Source organism: Oratosquilla oratoria, chromosome 3, assembly GCF_046742065.1.
Source record: "Oratosquilla oratoria isolate Oo_2021 chromosome 3, ASM4674206v1, whole genome shotgun sequence".
Lineage (NCBI taxonomy): Eukaryota > Metazoa > Arthropoda > Malacostraca > Stomatopoda > Squillidae > Oratosquilla > Oratosquilla oratoria.
In genome coordinates this window covers 80,059,584-80,077,130 of record NC_134779.1, presented here as the reverse complement: position 1 = coordinate 80,077,130, position 17,547 = coordinate 80,059,584, and the positions used below count along the sequence as shown (strand labels likewise).

Genomic DNA, 17,547 nt, shown 5'->3' with positions numbered 1-17,547 from the left:
GATTTGTATTTAGTATAGTTTTTCTTCCAGATGTTTAACCCATCTACTTTTGATAACTTTTTCACATATTTTTGCTACTATGCTTGTTAGGGAGACTGGTCTGTAGTTGGTTGGATTATCCTTGTTTCCTCATTTATATATTGGTACAATATTTGCATTTTTCCAGTCTTGTGGTACCTTTCCTTCTTTGAGTATTTAATTATATTGTGTGTTTTATCTGTTAACTCAGCTATACATTCTTTCAGTATCCAATTTGCATTTCCATCCAGACCATGTGACTTTCTGACATCAAGGTTTTTTATCTTGTTACTGATTTCCTTCTGTCTTACAGTTATTTCCTTCATTGGGGGGGATTTCTGTCTCTCTATTCGTTCACAGTTAGGTGAGTTCTCAATTGTGAATACTGATTTAAAATGATTGCTCATAATTTCAGCCATTTCTAGTTCTTCTGTATATTCATAATTTCCCTGGTGCAGCTTTTCTATTTCTTGTTTATTTTTTAGTTACCATTTACATACCTGTAAAATAGTTTAAGTTGTTCCTTGCATTTTTCTATTATTTCTCTTTCATAGTTTCTCTCTTCATCTCTGCGTATTTTTACATGATCATTTCTTAGTTTGATGTATGTTTGCCATTTACTTTTTTTTTTTTCCCAAGCTTTGTCTCTTTTATCCTTTGCTTCACTACATTTTTTGTTGTACCAGCTTTGTATGTATACTCTTTATTGCTTTTGTTGTGGTACATATTTGTTCACTCCCTCATTATAGATTTCTTTCAGTATGTTCCATTTCTCTTCCATCCTTATTTCTTCATTTAGGAATTTTTCCCAGTTTGCATTACGAAAGCATTTTTTTAAGTTTCTCAAAATTCGTTTTGTTGTACATTAGTCTTTCTAATCTATGTTTCTCATTTCTTCTTAGGTCCATTTACTCTTTTAGTTCTAATTCTATTAGTACATGGTCACTCTTTCCTATTGGAGTTTTGTAATCAATTCTGTTCACAATTTCAAGTTCTGACATAAGTATTAAATCCAGTCTCGATGGTTCCTCCTTGTTTCTGTGTCTGGTATTTTCCTTTATCCACTAAATCATTGTGTATTCAATGGTCATATTGAGTAGTACATTGCCCCAGAGGTCTTCTCCACCCTTCACTGTCATTTCTTCCCAACATATTTCCTTTGAATTAAAATTACCCATAATTACTATATTTCCTCTTTCTTTCAGTATATTAGTTCATATTTTGTATCTTCCAACAGTTCGGAATGATTGCTTTCTGTCCAGGACTGTGTTTTGGGGGCACATACACTACTACAAATTTTCTACTTTTCATGTAATTGCTTTCAATTTTTATCATAATTGATTCTACATTGTTTTTTCCTTCTATTATCTTTGTCACATTTAATTCTTTCCTAGTCAAAAGTAATACTCCCCCACCCTGTTTTTCCTTTCTATTCATCCAACATTAGACCTTGTCCCACAGTATTTGATGGTAGAGTACTTTTTAATTTACCGTAGTTTCTACTATTCCCATTATGTCTGTTTTTTCTGATGCCAGATAGTCATTTAATTCATCCAGTCCTGAAATCATTCCATGTTGGTGTAGGCTAACTTTAATTTATTTCTTTCTCATCTTTTTCTGTCCCTTTTTTTTTCTTTTTCCTGATATACCATTTTCTCAGCCTCAGGTCCACCACTCAAAAAAAAAGATAAATAAATAAATAAAAATCTTTTTAGTCTCAGTTCTTTTTTAATTTTTTTCATTTGGTTCATTTCTAAGTTCATTTTCATTTTTTTTTTCTCTCTTTTTTTTTTTTTTTTTTTTTTTTTTTTTTATCCCTATATTTTTGTGTTCACTACTTGCTAGTTTTGTTGTTCTAGATAGTACTTCCTCTGCAATCATTTGTGACCTAAGTTTTACTTTTAGTGGCCTATATTGTTTCTCTTTTGAGTAAATGTATTCTATATATATCTTCAATTTATTTATACTTTGTTCTTCCTCTTGAATCTCTTTCAGAATTTCTTTAGCACTATCTTTTTCCTCTTTTTCTCTCCGATATCTAGGAACATCATGCTTCTCTTTAATATCATAGATTACAATGCATCTTTTTTTATCCACTGTGTCCCTGACCAAATTACCTTTCTCTTTAATTACTTGGATTACTGTTTCCTTAGCATTTTCCTTGACCTGTTGCTCCGCTATGTCTTTAAAAGATAATTTCTGACTTTCTTGTTCTACTTTCCACTGTTTATTTCTTGGAAGTCATTTTCTTTAATCTTTTCTTCCACTTTCTCGGTCACTGCCTGTATTTGATCCTTCGTCTCTTTCTTTAATGCTTCGTTCCTATTCATATCTTTATTTTTCAATCTTTCATTTTCTCCCTTTATCCTATTTAATTCCTTTTTCAACTCATCTATTTCCCTATTATTTTCTTCATTGGCCCTTCTTAATAGGGCTACTTTGTATATTATTTTACATTCACTTTTGAGTTTGATTATTTCATCTAAAAAGTCGTTGATTTCCCTATTTCTCATATTTTTAAACCTGGGTTCTCTTTCCATTTCTATTTCTCTATACATAATGAAAAGAGAAACTATGAAAGAGAAATAATAGAAAAATGCAAGGAACAACCTAAACTATTTTACAGGTATGTAAATGGTAAACTAAAAAATAAACAATAAATGGAAAAGCTGGATCAGGGAAATTATGAATATACAGAAGAACTAGAAATGGCTGAAATTGTGAGCAATCATTTCAAATCAGTATTCACAATTGAAAGTTCACAGAACTGTGAGGGAACAGAGAGAGGGAGATCCCCCCCAATGAAGGAAGTAGCTGTAACACAGATGGAAATCAGAGACCAAATGAAAAACCTTGATATCAGAAAATCACATGGTCTGGATGGAATAGCAAATTAGATACTGAAAGAATGCATAGAGGAGTTGACGGACAAAATATAAAATATAATTAAATACTCAAGGAAAGGTACCACAGGACTGGAAAAATGCAAATATTGTACCAATATATAAAGGAGGAAACAAGGAAGATCCAACCAACTACAGACCAGTCTTCCTAACAAGCACAGTAGCAAAAATATGTGAAAAAGTTATCAGAAGTAGATGGGTTAAACATCTGGAAGAAAAAACTATACTGAATCCAAATCAATTTGGATTTAGACAAGGAAGATCATGTACAAGAAACCTGATGTGCTTCTGTTCGAGACTAATAGAAATAATACAAGAAAGGGATAGATGGGCAGACTGTGCTTTTCTAGATCTACAAGAAGCAGTCGATAAAGTACCACACAAAAAACTAATAAGAAAAATAAAATCAATAGGTGGCATCAAAGAAAAATTATTGAAATGGATGGAAGACTTTTTGACTGGGAGGAAAATGAGGGTAGTAATTAGAAACAAATACTCGAACTGGGAAGAAATGATAAGTGGTGTCCTGCAAGGTTTGGCATTGGCTCCAATCATGTTCGCCATATATATAAATGACATGGATGAAGGCGTAGAATGTTATATGGATTTCTTCACAGATGACGCAAAAATACTAAAGTAAGTATAGAGGAAGATTGAATCACTACAGACCTAGATAAAATCTGGAAATGGAGTCAAAAGTGGGAAGTGAACTTTAACATCAAGAAGTGTAGTATAATGGAGTTTGGAAAAAAAAAAAAAATAGAATATCGAGAAATTATAAAATCGGTGAAGTAAAAAAAGTGAGCTTGGAAAGAGACCTAGGAATAATAATCAGCAAAGACATGTCCCGAACAAATATATCAATGAAATAGAGAAACATTCAACCTGCTAAGGTCGATGAAAGTGGCTTTTGACTATTTGGATGAGGAAATGATCAAGAAAATATTAGTTACACTGATAAAACCAAAATTGGAGTACACTGCAACACTATGGACACCCAGTACTAAAAAGTATATAAATTAGAAAGACTACAAAGAGCATGATAAAGATGGCACCAACACTCCAAATTGACATACGAACAAAGACTATCCAAATTGGAACTACCAACTCTGGAACAAAGAAGAGAAAGAGGAGATATACTGACTATAGAATCATGAAAGGAAAGGAAATCCTAGATAGACATGATTTATTAAAGGGGGACAACAGAAAAACAAGAGGACATGAAAACAAACTCAAAAAGGATAATTATAGAAGAGATCTGAAAAAGAATAGCTTCCCACACAGAGTGGTGGATACCTGGAATAAATTAGATAAGGCAACAGTGTGTGTAAACACTATTGAAGAATTTAAGAACAAACTTGATGCTGAAAGATATAATTGAAATTACCATATACCGAAGCCATTATAACATGTAATAATAGGATATGGCAGACATACCTTCTCCCTGCTCTTTCCTCTTCAAAACATGAGCGGATACCATATCTGTGAATTTTTCTTATCGTAAATAGAATCGAGGGTAGTAATTACCAGATACCGTAACTGTGAATTTACCGGATAAAGAATTACCGTATAAGGAGGACTCACTGTACTCCAAAGCTACAAGTGACATAATTAAAAGAAGGACTATGCAGATTAAAAGTAGGAGAGATGAAATAGAAAGAGTAGCTTATCAGCAAAAGGCAGATATCAGAGAAAAGGAGAAACATGGATGAAATAGAGGAAACTTCAGAAAGGTAAAATTATTAAAGGGACTGAGTACAGACATACTTTAGGAAGACAGCAAATAATATGTTTGAAAGACAGAAATGAAGAAATCATTAAATGCAGAGACAGAATGGTAAAAAGAGTAGAAGTATTTTACCAAGAAGACTGTAGTTGAATCAGTAAATTCATTTGGAGACATTATTAGTATACCAAAGATTACAAAGGAAGAAGTAGAATTGGCTCTAAGAGATATGAAACAAGGAAAATCTTGGTGCATTGCTATAGTGATTTTGCTTCATGAAAAAGGAGATGAGGAGGACCTTAGTAAATATTGACTGATAATCTTGCTATCAAATGTATATAAAGTATTCTCCAAGATCCTTACAAATAGACTAAGTCAAGTTTTAGATGGAAACCAACTGAGAGAATAAGGAGGCTGTAGAAGTGGATATTCAACTCTAGACTATTTGCAGGCAATGAACCAACTAATTGAGTAAACAATAGAATACAGTATACTTCTTTGTTTAACTTTTGTAGATTATGAGAAAGCCTTTGACTTGGTAGAACAAATAGCAGTACTGTACTAAACTCGCTATGCAAGCAGGGTACAAATGAACAGATTATAAAGGTTCTAGAAAAGATTTATACAAAAGGTATCACTATAATTCGACTACATAAAGATATAGAAAAGATAAAGATTGAGAAAATAGTACAGCAAGGCAACACAATTTGACCCAAGTTATATACAGCTTGCTTGGAAGAGATTTTCAGAAGGTTGAATTGGGGAGAAAGGTTTGAAGATTAATGGTGAATATTTTAACCACCTAAGATTAGCAGATGATGTTATTCTTATTTCAGAAGGAGCAGAAGACTTACAAGATATGCTGAGTGATCTGAACAGGGAAAGTCTTGAAGTAGGTTTAAAAATAAGAGTAAAATCAAAGTAATGTCCAACATAAAAGTTCAAAGTAAAGAGGTTATAATCAATGGTGAGAGTCTTGAAGAAGTTGAAGAGTATAATTATTTAGGCCAGATGGTGAAAGTGACCAAGGATCATGATAATGAAATAAAAGATGTATTACAATTGGTTGGAAAGTGTTTGGTAAGTATAATAAAATCCTTTATGTTTGAAATGTAAAGTTTCGAATCAATGCATTTTACCAGCAATGATCTACAGTGTGAGACTTGGAAATTGATGTAGGCAATGGAGACAAAACTAGGAATGCACAGAGGAGAATGGAGAGATCAATGATGGGAATAATGCTGAGAGACCAAAAGAGTGCAAGTTGAGAGAGAGAGCAGACTAGAGTGAAAGATATTGTGGAGGTGGTAAAGGAGAGGAAGTGAAATTGGGCAGGTAAGTTAGTGCAAACGACTGACGAGCGATGGAGCAAATGTGTTACTGAGTGGATGCTGTGAGATGGGAAGCATGGAAAAGGGAGACCAGACCGAAGCTGGAGAGATAAGGTTAAGAGGTTTGCAGGAGTGATGTGGCAGAGGTTGGCATGGTTGTATTTACCTAGTTGTACATATATACATATACCAAAGGTTTTTTCCCCCTTACATGGGGGGGGTAGCCAAAAAGAAAAAGGCATAGAAATCACTCCCACCCATTTCATCTCCCACATATTCCACTCCCCTCCACCCTCCTCCCTCTCTCCTATCTTGGCACCTCCCGGATTACGGGTCATCCCTGCATCCTGTCCACTGCCCTGGGTCAGAAGCAGTGTCACAAGACAGCACATCCACAGCAAGGCCGCTTCATAAATTCGGCGATACCCCCTCTCTGTCCCCTCATACAGGAAAGGAGAAGACGGGGAGAAATCCCTTCGGGCTGCGTCAAATTTTTTCTCATACATACTTCCTCACCCCCATCCCCCACCCACTCCCCCTCATGCATCACAGCCTCATCTATACACAACCCTTCTCCATTCACCCCTATCTTCTGTCCTCTCCCGTCCTAACTCCACAGACATTCCTCTCTTTTGTAAAGCCCCTTTCACCCCATCCATCCATCTCATCCTTGGACGCCCCCTCATATTCACTCCTTCCACCTCTGCCTTCCACACTTCTTTTACTAATCTTTCTTCACTCATTCTTTCCATGTGTCCAAACCATCCTAATACTCTTTCATCACCCCTATCTCCCAGCTCCCTTTCTACCCCTGTTCTCCTCCTCACCTCCTCATTTCTCACTCTATGTAGCCTAGTAACCCCTATCATACTTCTCAGATATTTCATCTCAAACACATTCAAACTCCTTCTCTCTTCCTCTCTCATGTTCCATGTTTCTGCCCCGTACATTGCTGTTGGCACAATCACTCCTTCATATAACCTCCTCCTAGCATCCATTCCCAGATATCTATTTCTCATTACACTTTTTAATCCACCAAGGCATTTACTCGCTTCTTTCAATCTACATTCTACCTCCACTCCTCCCTTTCCTGTCACATTCGCACCCAAGTATCTGAAACTATCCACTTCCTCCAGTTTCTCACCCTTAATGCTCACTTCCAGCCTACTGTCACTCTCTCTCTTTGTACATCTCATCACCTTCCTTTTGCCCACATTTATCTTCAGCTTCCTTCTTTCACACACCTTCTCAAACTCTGTCATTAACTTCCTCAATCCCTCCTCTGATCCTGCCACAAGCGCAGTGTCGTCAGCAAACAACAGTTGGGTCACCTCCCACTTTTCTCCATTTTCTTTAATCATCTCCAACCCCTGCCCCATTACCCTTGCATTCACCTCTCACACCACCCCATCCATGTAAAGATTGAACAGCCAGGGCGACATAACACACCCCTGACAGAGTCCCACCTTTACCTCAAACCATTCACTCTCTCCATTTCTAATCCTAACGCAAGATCTACTACTCTCATAAAAACTCTAGTTGTATTATATGGGAAGGGAGCTATGCTTGTGGTGACCCGTCTTTGTATCTTTCAGCATCAAGTTTTTACTTAAAAACTTTAATAGTATTTGCACACACTGTTTCTTTATCTAAGTTATTCCAGATATCCAGCACTCTGTGTGGGAAGCTTTTCCTTTTCAGATTTCTTCTATAGTTATCCTTTTTGAGTTTCTTTTCATGACCTCTTGTTTTTCCATTGTCATTTTTTAGTAAATCATTCCTATCAAGGATTTCCATTCTTTTCATGATTCTATAGTCAGTAGATCACCTCTTTCTCTTCTCTGCTCTAGTGTTGGTAGTTCCAATTTTGATAATCTTTATTTATATGTTAATTTGGAAATAGCTGGTGCCAACTTTCTCGTTGCCCTCTGTATTCTTTGTAATTTCCTTATATTCTTTTTAGTACTGGGTGTCCATAGTGTCACTGCATATCCCAGTTTTGGTCTAATCAATGTAACTAATATTTTTTTAATAATTTCTTCATCCAAATAGTCAAATGCTACTTTGATTGACCTTAATAGGTTGAAGGTTTCTCCAACTATTTTATTGATATGTTTATCCAGTGTCATGTCTTTGCTGATTATTACTCCAAGGTCCCTTTCTAAGCAGCAATCGAAGAAGGACGTCTCAAGAATATGCTCCAGACTGCTATTTTGTGAGTTGCAGACAAATGATTTTGGAACCAACCAACTGTCGCCTGGTTGTTTACATAAAATGGGAAGGGAGTTTCATAGTTAGAGTGACCAACAATGTAGTCTTTGTATCTTTGTTCATTTATTCTTTCTTCACAATCAGTGTCAACAATGAAAGAAAAAACAAAGGAACTAGGAAAAAAGAACCTACAAAAAGATGTCTTGACGTAAGTACAATTGAGTCCCCACTTGAAGTAATAATAATAATAATAATAAAAAAAGTGCTTGAATCAGACCCCAAAGACATACCAAAGGATTGATAGAAATGTCTTCTTGGAGTTTAATAGAGACATTAGCAATATGTATAGAGGGATAGACATGGAAAGAGAACCCAGGTTTAAAAATATAATAAGAAATAGGGAAATCAATGAATTGTTAGATGAAATAATCAAACTCAAAAGTGAATGCAAAAGTATATATAAAGAAGTAGCCACATTAAGAAAGGCCAATGAAGAAAATAGATGAGTTAAAAATGGAACTGAATAGGATAAAAGATTGAAAAATGAAGATATGAATAGGAATAAGGCATTAAAGAAAGAGATGAAAGATCAAATACAGGCAGTGACTGAGAAAGTGGAAGAAAAGATCAAAGAAAATGACTTCCAAGAAATAAAGAAACAGTGGAGGGTGGAACAGGAAAGTAAAAAATTATCTTTTAAAGAAATAGTGGAACAACAAGTCAAGGAGAATGCTAAGGAAACAGTAATTCAAGTGATTAAAGAGAAAGGAAATTTGGTTAGGAATACAGTGGACAAAAAAAGATGCATTGTAATCTATTGTATTAAAGAAAAGAATAATTTTCCTAGGTATCAGAGAGAAAAAGAGATTGCTAAAGAAATTCTGAAAGAGATTCAAGAGGAGTGTCAAACTTTAGATAAAGAAGTCGAAGAAACTAATATAATAGGTAGATACTCAAAAGAAAAACAATATAGGCCACTAAAAATAAAACTTAGGTCACAAATGATATCAGAGGAAGTACTATCTTGAACAGCAAAACTAGCAAACAGTGATTTATTGACCATTTACAGAATTATAGAAGGGATGGAAATCCTCGATAGAGATGACTTATTAAAATGGACATAAGAGAAACAAGAGGACATGAATGGAATGATCTCAGGACTGAATGAACTAAATGACTATCTGGCATCAGAAAAACTGGACATAATGGGAAAGAGGCCTTTGTTCAGCAGTGGACTCAGGATGGCTGATTTGATTTGATGTATATATATATATATATATATATATATATATATATATAATCAACTTTCCTGATAATATTAATTTTTGCATGTCTGTCATTTTGAACATCCTTGGTTATTGTGGTGCTTCATTGATTGGCATAGCTCTTAAGCATATGTGTAGTATTGCAATTAAGAATAACACAGCTAAGAGGGCAAGAAAAGTGTTTACCTTGGTGGTAAAGAATAACATATCAAATAAACTTGGATTTGAAATATACTGCAGTTGGTTTACAATACAGCATGAATGAATCCAGTGTTCTTGAGATAAAATGTGTTAACAGATGGATATATCATTGTGTAAATGATGGTGGTATGGACTGAATCTTAAGGGAGCATCGCCAGTGATCATTTGAAAAATTCTGGTACATGAGTGAGGTAAACATTTCAAAAGAATCATGATGGTGGCAACATTCATACAAAGTTATACAGCTGTATTTCGTTTCTATTTTCTTATACAGTATAAAATAGATAAAATATTGGCAACCTCTGGCAACCCCATTGCATAAGAAAGACATTCTGTATATTGAAATAGTGTCAACATTTCTATAGCTATTTCATTTTTTGCTACAGAATTGCTTATGGACATATTTGGCAACTCCTCTACCCCACAAAGACAGTGGACAGTGTACCAGTACTCTTGAAAAGGTCAAAGTAAGGTTACGTCGCTCCTGATGGTCTCACCATATGCAACAATTTTGATTCCTTGCCCTGTATTGTTGCTGTGATCATGGAAAAATTAACAAGAAACAAGAGAGTGAAGTGGCAGAATATAGAGAGGGCCCGTGAGTGCCTGAAATAGAAATAGGAAGGAAAAAGAAAGAGGAAAAAAGCAGCACAACTACACTCAGCACTCCTCAAGCATTTACAAGCCACACCCACCTTACACTTCCACCCACACCTTACCACTCACCCTCACCTCACACCTCATCAGCAAAGAAGAGGAAATTGGAGATTTGCTATACATCGCAACCATCAAACAGATGGATGCAAAAAATTGCCATGAAAATTTAAATCCCCCATCCTTTAAAGTTTATGTTTTTGTACTTTCTGTTGTAATATCTTCAGTTGGTTTTTTTTATGAATATTTGTCTTTTTTTTTTCATTTGAAAGGAATCATGCTCTTTATTTTCTACAGTAAAAATTAAAGAATTTTTTTTTTTTTTTTTTATGGAACCTGAATTTCGCAGTATTTTTTAATTATTCAGAGATCAAATTAATAAAAAATCAGAGGTATTAGTTTTAAAATTGTATAATATTTGTTCCCCAGACTCTAAGCTTTCATTTCATACCAAGCTGAATGATGTGGAAGGATTTTCCATTAATTAGAGCTTCACTAGAGCTCACTATAACTTCATTAAATCTTCACTATGCCTTATATATACATGGGAGGATCACATTACCCTAAAGAATTACACACTAATGTAAGGGATATTTACACCTATATTCATTAAACACATATTTGAAGAAAAAAAATCACCTACTCTATAAAGCAATGCAACACTCCCTTAAGTTTACAAAGCAATGACAATATTTTTGTCATAATTTACTTTACTTAAGACAAGAATATCTATAATTTTAAAGTAGTGAACTGCACTGTGTGGTGCTCGTTAAATGTAAAGGACTTTGGCAATGCAGTCATTCCTCAACAAAGGTGGTTTTAACATCCAATGTTTCAAAAATATGTTAATCAGCACGGGGAGGAATAATCATAGGTTACCATCAAAATTCAAGTCATGTGTCACATCACAGTGCCTCATCCTGCATTCTTGCAGGATGTGACCACACTCGTGCTAGTAATTTTGTCATTTAATTTTACCATGGCTCCTAAGATAGCATTCAAGACATCTGCTGGAGTTGCCCCTGAGTGCCTGAAGAAGGTGATGACTGCAGGAGAAGGTGGAATTAATGGGAAGGTCTCTTGCTGCTGCCAGGCAACTGTACTATGTGAATGAGAACACTGTGCAGACCATTAAGAAGAAGAAGGAAAATATTTGTGCTGTTGTAACTGCCACTGATCAACACAGTGATCCAAACAGCATATCAGCCAAGTGAGGAACAAGGCAATTGTGAAGATGAGAATATCTTGTTTCTGTGGATAGAGGACCAACACCAGAAAGGCATATCATTTGATTTAAGCAGATGCAGTACCAGAGCTGATACCCCCACACATATGATACCTCCAATAATTTTTCAAACACCAGTTATCCCTGAAAAATGGGAAGTGAAAGTTTGAGGAGGTGCATGAAATAAGACAGGACAAGTTGGTGGAACTGAGCAGGCTTGCTGAATTAATGAGAAAGTCTGACCTATAGTACAAAACCCTCCATGGTGTGTGTCTTGAAATGATGTGAGGAATAGACAGATTTTTGCACTATACAAGAATATCATGGAGGCGATTCGAAAAAAATACAGCGATTTCCAATCACCATGTTCTTTGAGTATCATCTGCCAGTTTCACTGACTGTAGTAGAAAGCAGTGATGATGGATTTCAACAACTTCCTGCCTCCTCATTGTGTAGTAGTAAGCAGGGACAAGTGGAGATCATCCAATTTTTACAGTATAGTGAAAGTGCACTTTACTATAATGTACACTACAATACTCTGTTTTTGTTGGTGTTTTTTGTATTTTTATATTGAATAAAGTGTTAAGTGTTATAAAAGATGGAAGAGCAAATTTATTTTGGGGGAGAGGAGGCAGATGTTGATTACTTTTCATCCTTTATAATTAGGGTCTGATTTAATGGACACATTAACTCTGCTGTCAATGTAATGGAACCCCATTTAATGAATTTTGGAAACAATAAAATCCAGTGGCTGAATAATTTTCTACATCCCTCACTATATGATCAATGTAATGGAACCCCCAATTAATGGAATTTGGAAGCAGTAAAATCCTGTGACTTAATAATATTCTGCATCCCCCACAACATGATCACATATATCCTCAACTTTATTATCACAGCATATCAAAAATGCACCTATATAATCCTTGGTAAATTTGATATGAAATTACAGTAGATTTGTTGAATTAATTGGACTAGTGACCCCCAATTTTGTTCATTAAATTGAAGCATGGGTGAAATGTAATTTTTACAATATAATGTACAATTGTTCTCCTGATTAGTCTATTATAATGAGATTGTGTATTCATATTTTAGAACTGGCCCACCCACGATAATATCAAATGAAAATAATATTTCAACATTTGGTAAAATTATACAATCATTTTATATTTACATGCTTTCTCCTTACAAAAGGTATCATAGTTTGTGGCAACATTAATTTCACAAATATAAATAATATTTATGGACACATACAATGGTTTGTTTAATCATAGTAATTTTTGTCCCAAATATGTTATGCACATTAAGGGGAAACTACAGTAGTGGCGTGTTACCACACCATATCCCACCTAACTTTAACCCTTAATCCTAACCAAAATAAAAAAAAATTGGAAATGAAATATAGTTATCCAAGTACCTGGAGTGACAGGGTATCAGAATATATATGGTTATGGGGGTCTATCTCCAAAACCCTAGGAGTTCGTGAACAAACAAACAGACAGAGGCTACTACTTTATTATAGTAGATTATAGGGGTCTATCAGCAAAAACTTAGGAGTTCGTTAATAATGTTTAACCTAACCATTGTAGTGGATTGTTAACACTACATGGTGAACGGTACTCAGCTGAAAGAGAAGAATTGAAAGAAACATCAAACTGGCCTACCCACAATAATATCAAATAAAAATAATCAATATTTCAACATTTGGTAAAATTATACAATCATTTTACATTTACATGCTTTCTCCTTACAAAAGCTATCACAGTTTGTGGCAACATTAATTTCACAAATATAAATAATATTTATGGACACATACAATGGTTTGTTTAATCATAATAATTTTTGTCACAAAAATGCTATGCACATTAAGGGGAAACTACAGTAGTGGTGTGTTACCACACCATACCCCCACCTAACTTTAACCCTTAACCCTAACCAAAATTATTTTTTGAGGGGGAAATGAAATATAGTTATCCAAGTACCTGGAGTGACAGGGTATCAGAATATATATGGTTATGGGGGTCTATCTCCAAAACCCTAGGAGGATTTCATGAAAAAACAGACAGACAGAGGCTGCTACTTTATTACAGTATATATATATGTATGTATGTATTTACCTAGTTGTATTTTGCGGGAAGGGGAGCTACGCTCGTGGTGTTCCGCCTTTGTATCTCGCAGTGTCTAGTTTGTTTTTAAACTCATGAATGGTTTTTGTGCACACTATTTCCTTATCCAGTTTGTTCCAAGTGTCTACCACTCTATGTGGAAAACTGTTTTTCTTCAGATCTCTTCTGTAGCTCTGTTTTTTAATTTTCTTTCCATGTCCTCTTGTGCTTCTCCTGTCCCATTTTAACAAGTCCTCTCTGTCAAGTATTTCTGTGCCTTTTGTGATTCTGTAGATGGCCAGTAGGTCACCTCTCTCTCTTCTTTGCTCCAGAGTCGGTAAATCTAGTTTAGCCAATCTCTTCTCATATGACAAGTTTGCGAGTGCAGGTGCCATTTTTGTTGCTGCTCTCTGGATTCTTTGTATTTTGTTTATATTGTTTTTGGTACTGGGTGACCACAATGTCGCCGCATATTCCAGTCTAGGCCTTATCAGTGTGACCAATATTTTTTTAATCATTTCTTCGTCCAAATATGTAAATGCCATTTTTATTGATCTTAGCACGTTGTAGGATTCTCCAACAATTTTGTTTATCTGTTTGTCATAGGACAAGTCATTTGAGATGATTACACCCAGATACTTTTCGGATCCCTCCTTCTTTACCTCCTTGGTTCCAATTCTATATTGTCCTGATATTCTGTTTTTGCACTGTACAAGAATATCACAAGAAAATAGAAAGAATCCAAAGAGCAGCTACAAAAATGGCACCTGCACTTGCAAACCTATCATACGAAGAGAGATTGGCTAAACTGGAGTTACCGACACTGGAGCAAAGAAGAGAGAGAGGTGACCTATTGACCATCTACAGAATCATGAAAGGCACAGAGGTACTCGATAGTGAGAACTTACTTAACTGGGACAAAAGAAACACAAGAGGACATGGAAAGAAAATAAAAAAACATAGCTATAGAAGAGAACTGAAGAAAAACAGTTTTCCTCATAGAGTTTTGGACACTTGGAACAAACTGGACAATGAAATAGTATGCGCAAAAACCATTCATGAGTTTAAAAACAAACTAGACACTGCAAGATACAAAGGCGGGACAACACGAGCATAGCTCCCCTTCCCGCAAAATACAACTATAACACAGAATTGATCTCAATGCAAGCACCACACAAAAAGACTCAGACTACATCATCCTTCTCTGCCCTACTATATCCTTACCTTTAGAACAAAACAATGTCTCATCCTTGATGATTTGTGGGCCAATTCAATGGCTATTGTTGCTTACCTGGGAGCTGTCTCCTCCAGGAGAGACATGGGGTATTGGATTGATTGATTTATCAGCTTCTACACCACTACACACAGGTGAGGGTTTACTATTTAGCTCAGACATAACAGAAAAGGAGGAAGGGAAAATAAATTTCTTTACCAATCTTCTACTAGAAAGCTTAACATAATGCAAAGTTGAAAGACAAAATTAATATTTTCAAAGTACTTTTGTTTTCTTCTTGTTCATTTTGTTCACCCTCCCTTTTAGATGACTAAGCCTAAATTCTATTCTTTTTCCTCCTTTCTTCATCTCTTTTTGTAATGTCACTTTCACCTTAAGATGTCTTGCACTAACATGTTTGCCTCTATAATTCTAAGGGAGTCCCCAATACTGTTTTTCCTTTTGTTTTCTCTTTCTCTTTCTCCTTTGAGCTACTTTTGAATTATGCACTCTTTGAGCAAACCTATCCCTTTCTACTTGTTCCACATATCTAGACTTTCCTTTTCAACAAGTCCCTGTGACTCCTCTAACACACTACCAAAGCACTCCAAGAATACTCCCACCTCCATCCAGAAGTGCAGCTCTTTAAGGTCCTGTACCTAATGGCTGTGGCTAGATTCCTCAGGACTGTGGGTTTCTAATAAGAGAGATCTGGGGCAATGGGTTGATGGACTGAACACATGACAACATAGAAGGCCAAATGAACCTGGATGCATGAACACATTAATACCTATATAGTACATGGGTAAAATGACATAGTATGTTGTTACAAAGTGCAAATCTGCAAAGGTGAGAAGGCACTCTAAGCATTTAAAAATTAAGATTGAACAGAGATTAGGTTTTGAGCTATGGTAGATAAAGAGGTCTCCTTGGAGTGTCTCATACCTACATAACTGAACAAGGTAAATACAACTAGATAGAAAAATACATGGGAGGTAGTAAACATGCTCAGAGGTGAAATGAGATACAACACAGAAATCTTTAGAGGGTTAGAAGGTTGTATCAAATCCCTTGCACTTAGGGATACAAACAAAATAGCTGGACCAGAGAAAAAGAAATATACTTGTATGGGATATTACAAGATTAACTCTTGTAAGGGACAAATTATGGATGCCTGCAAATTGAACATCAGAGAAGATTTCCTAGCTGCACATCTTCAAAATCTGTCAACACCTTCACTTCTATGTGGAGGTGCACTGCCCTAAGGGGCTGACATTTGATCTCCAAGACTGTACTTAAGCTTTGTTTCTGTTTGTTGTATCTGTATTTTCTCTTTTTCATATAAGGAGACCTGGCAATGGTGGACTGTTACTTTCTACTACTATAAGTTGGTGACATAGAAAGTCCCATATTAATACAACACAGAAAACAGTCCAAAGATTCTTCTCAGAGATACCTATGGAAGGGCCCAAGAATCATTGCCAGCCACAGTGTGACTGCAATTTTCCAATTAGTGAAACTCAAGACAATAATTATTATTAATCCAGTAACACTCAGCTAGGCTAAATACAACTATACTCCATCCCAACAAGAAATTACACTTGATTTGTACTGTGCAGCTCATACAGTTGGTAGTCCTGCAGATTACTGCTCCACACAGACACCAGCAACATGCAAATTCTTCACCTCCAGAAAATATTATATTTCTCCACTTTGCTCATAAGATAGGAAATTTTGGAGGAGGTGGAGGAGGGAAGGAGTCATCAACTGCTATCCCACCCTCCCTCACATGATGAGTGTCATGACACAAACTATTTATAAAAACCTTAATTTTCATTTTTTATGGCTTTCTATGTGAAATCTGAATGCACCATTGTGTTCAGGAGTTGTTTATGTAGGAGAACACATGTTTTATTCTACACTTGTTATCATAATTGCTGTAAACATCGATTATAAGTAAAGATGTGTATAAACCAATAATTTCTTTTCCTTGACTTGAACTCCACATAATTACTTAGTTTCTTACCCTATCACATCTTGAAAATATTGTTATTATTGTAGGATGACTGCTCTTTCTAATGAATGAAATCAAATTTTCCTATTTTATAAACAAAAAGGAGAAATATAATATTTTCTGAAGGAGGTGAAGAATTTGCATGTTGCTGATGCCCGTGTGGAGCAGGAGTCTACAAGACTACCAGTTGTACCGAGCTGCACAGCAGAAATCGAGTGTAATTTCTTATTAGAATGGAGTATAGGATATGCATGTGATACAAAATGTTAAAATTAGGTAAATACAAGCCTCTGAAAAAGAAAAAAAATTATTCATCAGAAGCTTAACCATGAAACATGCTACAGTACAGTATGGTAGTAATATCATAACCATGTTGGAAAAAACTAATTTAATTTAAGAGAGAATGCATAAGAATACTCCAATATTTTATTTGCTCATTTGTCCTAGTAGGACAGTGGAAGAGCTCAGTGGATCTTGTGATGTAATCATCTATTATTTGCACCACTCATTTCTTGCTATGGTAAAAGAAAAGTAAATTCTCATTACATATGAAAGGCTAGTTGTCAGTGTTCATGGTAAAAATATTTTTTATATATAGGTTAAAGGCTAGATATTAGTATTCCATTGTTCTTTGAATTCCTATTGCTTTTTGTTGTTCATTGTTATTATATCCTATTTAAA

At 35.3% G+C, this 17,547-nt stretch overlaps 1 protein-coding gene across 8 annotated transcripts in view; it reads left to right on the top strand.

Annotated features, from left to right (window-relative positions):
- The window catches only part of LOC143024084 (uncharacterized), a 444,302-nt gene that overhangs the window by 307,662 nt on the left and 119,093 nt on the right, over window positions 1-17,547 (top strand). The window contains exon 6 of one of the 8 annotated variants that reach the window (XM_076182925.1): window positions 8,334-8,397. The exons of the other annotated variants lie outside the window; for them this stretch is intronic. Within the exon in view, the coding sequence (XP_076039040.1) occupies window positions 8,334-8,397 (64 nt within the window). The remainder of the gene's footprint in view (window positions 1-8,333; window positions 8,398-17,547) is intronic. 8 annotated transcript variants of the gene reach the window in all.